This window comes from Rhinatrema bivittatum, chromosome 4 (assembly GCF_901001135.1).
Source record: "Rhinatrema bivittatum chromosome 4, aRhiBiv1.1, whole genome shotgun sequence".
Lineage (NCBI taxonomy): Eukaryota > Metazoa > Chordata > Amphibia > Gymnophiona > Rhinatrematidae > Rhinatrema > Rhinatrema bivittatum.
The window spans coordinates 120,517,393-120,525,922 of NC_042618.1; the positions used below are offsets into that span (position 1 = coordinate 120,517,393).

Consider the following 8,530-nt stretch of genomic DNA (forward strand, 5'->3'; position numbering starts at 1 on the left):
GGCCTTGCAGCAGTCCCAATCCTTAACACAGGACTTCCTCTTTACCAAAAACTCCTGCAAGGGCAAGGCCTGTGAATAAATGGTGGCTAATGAGCCTCATGTTTGCCTCCATTACTAATGAAACTGCTACTAGTACTTAAGAAGCGTAGTCATTTGAGGCACTTGTGATGCTAACTGAATATTTTGGGACCGTAGTTGGGATCCCAACCCCCAGACTAGTATAGCCTATAGGTCAAGGATTCCCAAAGTGTAATGAACCAGATCACTAAGAATTATTGAAGGATGTGTAGGGTAGACCGGAGCAAGAACTAGTCCATTTGCTTATTTAAAATTGGTCAAGTTAAACAGGTACAATTTTGGTTGGTCACAATAAAAAAAAAAAAAACCTTCTGCTAAAGTGAAAAAAAGGATAAACCTTTCTACCTTATGCTCACATCTTAAGCTCTTCTGATAAAATTCCCACAACTTCCTTAAAACTGGCGAATAAGATAGTAAAACAAAACACCTCCCAAAAATAGTGTACTGGATTAGATCCATGTAAGAACCAATCTCTGCTGCAGAAAGCTGCTGGCCAACACCCCATGATGAATTGCTCCAAGTCTTTTCCTCAAAGAGCAAAATGTCATTTAACCCTCACAGCAGCTGCTTTATAAAATATGCACACCTTATGTTTCTCATCTCCCACACTGAAAGATTTTAATACACACTAGTAGAAACTACCCACCCCAAAACAAATTCCCCAAATATTGTGACCCCTGAGAAGGCAGAAATGACACCTTGTAAAAACTGTAATACCTGAAGATGTACAATAGTGCACAGCACCAAACTGCCTGTAAGATCAGAAATAGATACAACAATAATTTTTAATAATATTTATTGTCAATGTTCAACAGATTATCTGATCTGCAAAAATGAATTGAAAAGCAAAAAGTCTCAAAAATAAAGCTATGTACAGCAAACATTGAGCTCTTAAATATCCAAAACTAATTAGGGAGGCCCGACATTAAATTGTCATTTATACATTGGGGAACTATTCCAAATTATTTAAGAAAAAAAAGTTTCAGAAGAGCTCTGTCAAGTCAAACTATACGATTTCGACATTCACAAAATGAGCAGGAAATGTTTATCAAAAAGACATTTAATACGATTAGTTTGACAGCTCTCTTGGTGGTCCACGTTTAGTCTTCCAAGCCATTAACAACCCACCCCCCCCAAAAAAAGCATACTTACCATGAGTCTTAGCAAGTATAGTTTTAAAAAGCCCTCAGGACAAAATATTTACAGTTTAATTTCCACTATCAGCAGATCTTGACCTGACCTCTGTCGATCCACAGAAGCAGGAGATTTTGATCGACTTGAAGAGGCCCGTGGCTGGCTCTTTTCAGGTACAGGAGACCTGCTAGCAGAGCGAGATTTGCTTCGGTTGCTGCGATTACTACGACTCCGGCTCCTGCTTCGTGACCTGCTGTAAGACTTGCGACTTCGGGAGCGAGAACGGCTTCGAGACCTGGATGAGCTTCTACTGCGGGAACGAGACCGGCTTCTAGACCTACTAAAAAACCAAAAACGATACAGTTGTGTAGAAGTTCCACACACTACATCATGATATCAGATTTTATAACACTGCAAGTCATAGAATGTTGGAACATTAAGTGAATGAGCATTTAAACACTAAGTCTCAAAGCTACAAAATTAAAGATACAACAGAAAATTGAATACCTGTGTCTTTTGCTGCCTTCTATTAATTTAATTTTTCTGCCATTTATTTCTTTGCCAGATAGTTTCTCAATAGCATTCTTTAAGTCACTGTAGGAGGCAAATTCAACCACCCTGAAATAAAAAGTTTCAGTACATTAATGTAAATAATCAAAAGGTATACATCAAAAGAATTAGTGTTTTCAACAACATCTCTGAACTCTTTATGTAATGCAAGTGATGCCTGATCTACAAGTGCGTAGACCACCCCCCCTCTCCCCTCCCCACTCCCCTCCCCGCCTTCTTTACCTTATCAATCCCTCTCTTATCTTTACCTCCTCTTTCTCATCTATTCTCCCCCGTTCCCTCTCCCCTCCCCCCAACTTTGTAAATAAGTTTACATATGTAATTTTAAATATATGCAACATTTCTAATCCATATCGTTCCGCTTAAGTTATCCATGCTTGCTTACTCTATCTCTTGTACTTCGCTATTTACCTTGTTCTTTATTATCCAATTTCTCCCAGTTAAACCCCCTTGTTCAATGTAATTTCCTTTCTCAGTTAATTGTGAACCGACATGTGTCCTACGAATGCCGGTATATAAAAATGTTAAATAAATAAATAAATTAAATAAATAGTTATTCAAATCTGCAATCCTAGCACCAGCTTCTTATATCCCACCCCATACTACAACATTGCAACTATCCAATCAGAAGTGTACTTTTAACAAAGATGTTAAGAAACAAAAGGGGGGGGGGGGGGAGAAAAAAAAAACAGACATACCCCTCATTAAGCTTAGGCCTGTGTGCATCAGCAAAGGTAACTTCTCCAGCTTGCCTCATGAAATCTTTCAGATCCTAACACAAGACCAATCATGTTAAACAGAGAAAATGTTCCATACAAAGGAAATAAAAATGTAACTACTGAAAAAATTATGTTTTGTTAGATAAAAAGTACAAATATGACATAGCTGCCACATTTGTAACATCAAAATTGGATAAAAAAATCTATATCAGGGCACGAAATAAGTGAAAATAGTCTACTGGTCTTAGCAAAATGCTAAAATATTTTCAAGTGATAGAAATTTCTATATAGCAGTACAGACATCTATTTCTACACTAAGCTCAAAACTATAAACAGAAAATTCTGTAACATTAATATCTACAAATTAATTTTACATGATACCAGTTATTTTGTGCCCCATATCATTAGAAATATAAATTACTTTACCTTTAATTACATTTCCCTAGGCTACTCAAGCAGCAAAACTGCATTAAGTGCTCGGACGGTACCATCACGATACATGCCCGACTGGCTCTTCGCCACCCACTTGGTGAACACTACCCAACTGGAGGAAGCCTTTAAATCGCACGTCCCTCCCTATTAGATGACTAGGATGATGGGCGACATTTTCTAATCTTGTGACGTTACCAGGGACCACTTTAATGCGATCAGGATTCCAACGACCACCTAATTTCGTATCTTTCAACTCTTTTCGACCAGGACCTCATTCGGAAGCGTTACAGGAGGAACAGCTCTCAACTTAAGGACCAGATCTCGTTATTTCTCAGGGGGTCGCTGCAACCTGGCACTTTAAGGAATGCTCCGATATTGTCTAGACCAGCAACGGATCTAGAGGAGGCCAACTGACACTGGAGGAGCTGACTGGCAAATTCAACCAGGCCCAACCAAAAGTGACCAAGACAGAGCGATAAGGATAACCCACAGGCACTCCTCGTCACGAGGCCGACACACAGATAGGCTGGCAAATAAAGGGTTTAATATTTGGTTAAAATTGATATAAAAACAATAAAAAAGAAAAAATTCCTACCCAAATATTTACAAAACATTACTAGTTTTAATTAGACATTTCCCAAATATTTACAGCTTAGAACTGAAGTTTATATATATATATATATATATATAGATACGATACATTACTGTAATTCTGTATTGTACATTATCTATTTTAAAATTACAGAAAATAAAATTTAGTTTTATATACCCATAAACTGAAGGATTAAATTTCGGTAATCACTTCTACAAACCTGCCAGCTCACTCTTGAAGACAAGTTTTCCACTATTAGACGATTTTCTGTTCTTACTGGTGGCGCATTTCTAAGAAAAATCATAAAATAGTGTTATAATTTAAGCTAAATGCTCAAGGTCATGGTCTCAATTTAAGAACTAGACATAAGCCAATTGAAACTACAAATGTTTCCATTTTAAATACATAAGTTATCCTAAACTAAGAATTTTAGTGCCAAAACAAGGGCCATAAAAACCCAAGACAAAAAAAAGAAACCTCAAAAAGGTTCCCACTAAAACTATGCATGTTTAATATTAAAGAATGTTCTAAATCAGAGTTTAACTGCATATTTACATTACACAAAAAATTCTTAATTTAAGCTAATCAGTACTTTCCCTAGCAGTATTCCAAGACCTGGAAGCACCCATTAAGAAGAGCAGAACTGTGACCAAACCTGAGATTTGTGGTAATGCATTGTTTGCAATCCTGACAGTTTTAGAAGAAAGCATACTTGTACGTATGGCAATTCAGTATTATCTTAGTGACAAGTATTATTGTTCATTTTGAAATCCTTAAGGCATTAATTAGTCCACACCGATTAGGATGTCAAAAGATATTGTACACTGCATAAATCAAACCCTATTCCATGCAAGCTAACACTTCTGATTATGGCTGTTACCAGTTTTTAAGGAAATGTGAACAGCTGCTGAAAGACTGATAGAAGCATACACACAGCAATACTTAACATACTGTATGTCCATACAACAATCCAGTCAAAAACTGGTGGGAAAAAAATAGAAAATTTGGCTGGCAGCCAAGTTAAGAGCCAGTGGAAATTTTTTACCTTTTTTTTTTTTTGTAAGACCGGTGGGGGCGGAGATTCTTATTTTGCCTACTTATTCATTCTATTTGCCTCATCCCCTTCCTCCAGTTTTTTTAAACTATTGTCTTGGCCTCCCCTGCACAATATGGGCCAGTTCCATTGACAGCACAAGTAATTAAATTCTACATTGCTAGCCTAACCGTCTATGCATCCTCACAATACCACTGTCCCTGCTGTGTGAAATGGCAAAACAAGATGTATTGACAAGTACAAAGATACTGAGCTGCACACCTTCTGTCATTACGTGGGCGACGACTACTAAAACGATCAGTATACCTTCCTCTGCCTCTTCCTCCACCACCTCCTCTGGAGCGAGCTCTTGCATGTTCAATTGTAACTCTACATAGGAAACCCCACATATTTAGTATTAACAGCAATTGTTAAGTTATGTATTTAATATTCAATATCTTAGAACATTTGAATTATCTGTATTCTATATTTATATTTAAGCTTATATACCCTCCTTTCAGGTCTAAAGGCTGGAAAAGTCTGGCTTACAGTCAAAAAACAGTTTCATTATATACATAATTACATTATATAATACAATTTATAACATAGTATACAATAGGAACAAACATCAAGAATTCAAATTACATACCTACTACCCATATTAGCTAATCAAACTATAAGCTCCCAGATAAAAAGAGCACACCAGGTTCCACAAAGTGGCACATATCAACATTTTTATAATATATAAACATTTGAAAACTAAGCAGAATTTACCTTTCACTACATAGTTCTTTTCCATCCAGTTCATAAACTGCATCATCTGCATCTCTAGGATCCTCAAATTCCTATTGAGCGAGTGTCGAGATCAATTGAAAATCTACTGTATTTCTAATACTGATACCAATATAAGCCTGTTTTACAAAATCTAGCAAGGTGCAGTTATTTAATAGAGGTTATTATGCTATACTTGTATTCCACCCTCCTTGAATCAGGTTCACCCCAAAGCAGTTAAATGAACAGAGAAGCATTTGTATATACCAAGACTAAGGTTAATTTATGCTGCCAAATAATTATTCTAAATACCTTTGCAAGCCTCAAATTCATGAAAGAAAATGTATCTTGGCTCATTACTGTACAATTGTTCTCATCACAGAGGGATAAACTAATTTGGCTGTTTAATCTTCAAAATGTATTCAATATTGTTTACACAAGTTAAAATACAAAATTATGTAATATGTTAATATTACTTTTTCAAGGAGAGGGGAGAGACTGTTGCAAAGATTGTGGACTTAGTGGTTTATAAATTATGATCAACTTTGAGCTGCATGTGAAATCAGTGTAGACTTAACCATCAAGAGACTTCTCTACCCTCCCAATTCAAAGAACTGCAACCTTTTACAAAGAAAAGACATGCAATGTATCTATTCCATTTTTTAAAATCTTCACAAACTCCAGTTATTGATTAAAAATATTTTAACTTACCACAAATCCAAAGCCTCTTTTCAAATCGATGTCTCTAATGCGACCATACCCCTTGAAAAATCTCTCAACATCTTTTTCTCTGGCAGCTGGGTTCAGCCTGCCAATGAATACTCGACAGCCACTCATTCTGCCTGCGAACTGGATTCAAGCTAAGAAAATAAATGAGAAGTGCTTTGATTACAGCGAGGAGATATATTTGCAACGGAAGAAAACGTCCACTTAAGTCTAAGCCTCCAGGAGGGAGAGATGCGATTCAGGCAATAGGACGAGGGCTTCTGGCACTGCTATTTTCTACGCCTCCGAGATTGCATCAGCTCCGAGGGCGCGACTGTGACCCGCCGCACCATGTACACAACCTTCATCCACCATCTTGTGTCCTGCCTGCCATCCTCGATAAGCTTTGCCCACACAAATCAGGCACCAGTCTCAGTACCAAAAAAAAAAAAACCCAAACCCGACATTCCGGACAAGCTTTCAAGAAATTGCTCTCATGCGAAGAAAACCCATTACCTCTTCTATCAGAGTTTAGAGGAAGTTATAAGTTGCTAGTCGATATTTTGTTTTGTGGGTTTTTTTTTTTTTTTAACACGTATACTGGGGAGTTACGCGCGCGATTCGACGAGCGGGAGATCCGCAGTAGTAGCGCGCGCGATTCTTGGGAGGTACGGCAACGCCTGCACAAAATGGCGCCGGCGAGGCGGCCTTAGAAGCGCGTGACACAAAGGCGAACCGCCATCAGTTTTCTAAAACCTAAAATCCACGATATTAAAGAAAGCGGGTGGGGGTGGGAGGTGAAATACACCCAACCGAAATGATATTAAACCTATCAATGCCATTTCTTCGACTCTATAAAAGGGAAATTCAGATCCACCATTTTGAGTGAACCGTGACGCAGATACATTTTACTGCGCGAAAGCAGTCCAGGCCTGACTCCGCGTGTCTAATTTTTCTTCTCCAGCCCTAGCCTCCCATACTCTACAAATACTCCCTTTTCAATTTTGACTATCTACCCGAAGCGATCAATAACTAGACGCACCAGGGGGGGGGGGAATTCAAAATACCCCAAGGATCGCAATACTTGGATTTAAAAGAAAAACATAATCTTTTCCCCAATTATGAATTTTTTGTTTAAGTCGCCCAATATGTCTTCTCCCAGATCGAAGTTACCTTCCTGACGAATCTCCGCTGACTGACGCACTACCAACTCTACAACCGCAGAAAATGGAGCTGCTTCTGCCACGTCACTTCCGCAATGCGGCAGTTTAGTGTCACGTGATGCATAGTCGACTTCGTTAGACCGTGGAAAGCTCTGACTGTAAAAGCATGGTGTGGCGTTAGCCGATTCTTTTTTTATTTAGTAAGAGGAGCGCGCGGGAATCTTGCTTTCTTTTAAGATCGAATGCGAATAAATTGGATTTCCTTACAGAGCGACTGCCTGTCATTTAAAATTCACGTCTGTTTATTGCTTAGCAGTGGTAACAAATTAATACTATTTGCACAAAAACACTTAAGACTTTTTAGGTTTACATGCTGAAGATAAAAAGTTGGAAGGATGCAAGCATAGGGGGACGATATAGGTCTCTATCAAATAAAACGTTTTAGCCAGTCCAATCCTATTACGTGCTTAGAGATGTAATTTTATTTCCCCCAATTGAGTTGGCCAGGAAAAACTACATAAGAACATAAAATATGCCATACTGGGTCAGACCAAGAGTCCATCAAGCCCAGTATCCTGTTTCCAACAGTGACCAATCCAAGTCACAAGTACAGTACCTGGCAAGTACCAAAACATTAGAGAGATCACAAACTACTATTGCTTATTAATTAATGTTATAGCAGTTTATGGATTAACCTTTTTTAAACCCAGTTACACTAACTGCTGTAACCAGGTTCTCTGGCAATGAATTCCAAGCTTAACTTTGCACTGAGTGAAGAATAATTTTCTTTGATTTGTTTTAAATGAGCTACTTGCTATCTTCATGGAGTGCCCCCTGGTGTTTCTCTTATCTGAGAAGGGAAAATAACCGATTTACATTAACTTGTTCAAGTCCTTTCATGATTTGTAGACTTCTATCATATCCCCCTTCAGTCGACTCTTCTCCAAACTGAACAGCCCTAACTTCTTTAGCCTTTCCTCATAGAGCAGCCGTTGCATGCCCCTTATTATTTTGGTCACCCTTCTCTGCACTTTCTCCAGTGCAGCTATATCCTTTTTGAGATGCAGCGACCAGAACTGCACACAGTATTCAAGGTGCGGTCTCACCATGGAGCAATACAGAGGCATTATGACATCATCCGTTTTTTTTTTCATTTCCTTCTTAATAATTCCTAATATTCTGTTTGACTTTTTGATTGCCACAGTACACTGGGCCGATGATTTCAATGTATTATCCACTATGATGCCTAGATCTAGATCTTCACTGTTTGTTGTAGATTAGACTGCAGAAATTTGTCTTTTTTATTGTCTTATTGAGATTATGTATGTTTTTA

General features: G+C 38.1%; 1 protein-coding gene across 1 annotated transcript; it reads right to left on the reverse strand.

Moving 5' to 3' along the window:
• Positions 1-857: 857 nt before the first annotated feature.
• SRSF5 (serine and arginine rich splicing factor 5) lies at positions 858-7,358 on the reverse strand. The gene is given in 9 exon segments (XM_029598793.1): positions 858-1,317; positions 1,320-1,552; positions 1,720-1,830; positions 2,481-2,554; positions 3,746-3,815; positions 4,841-4,948; positions 5,333-5,403; positions 6,041-6,189; positions 7,208-7,358. Coding segments are annotated over 8 exon segments (825 nt in total). The 5' UTR covers positions 6,167-6,189; positions 7,208-7,358; the 3' UTR covers positions 858-1,285.
• Positions 7,359-8,530: the final 1,172 nt, after the last annotated feature.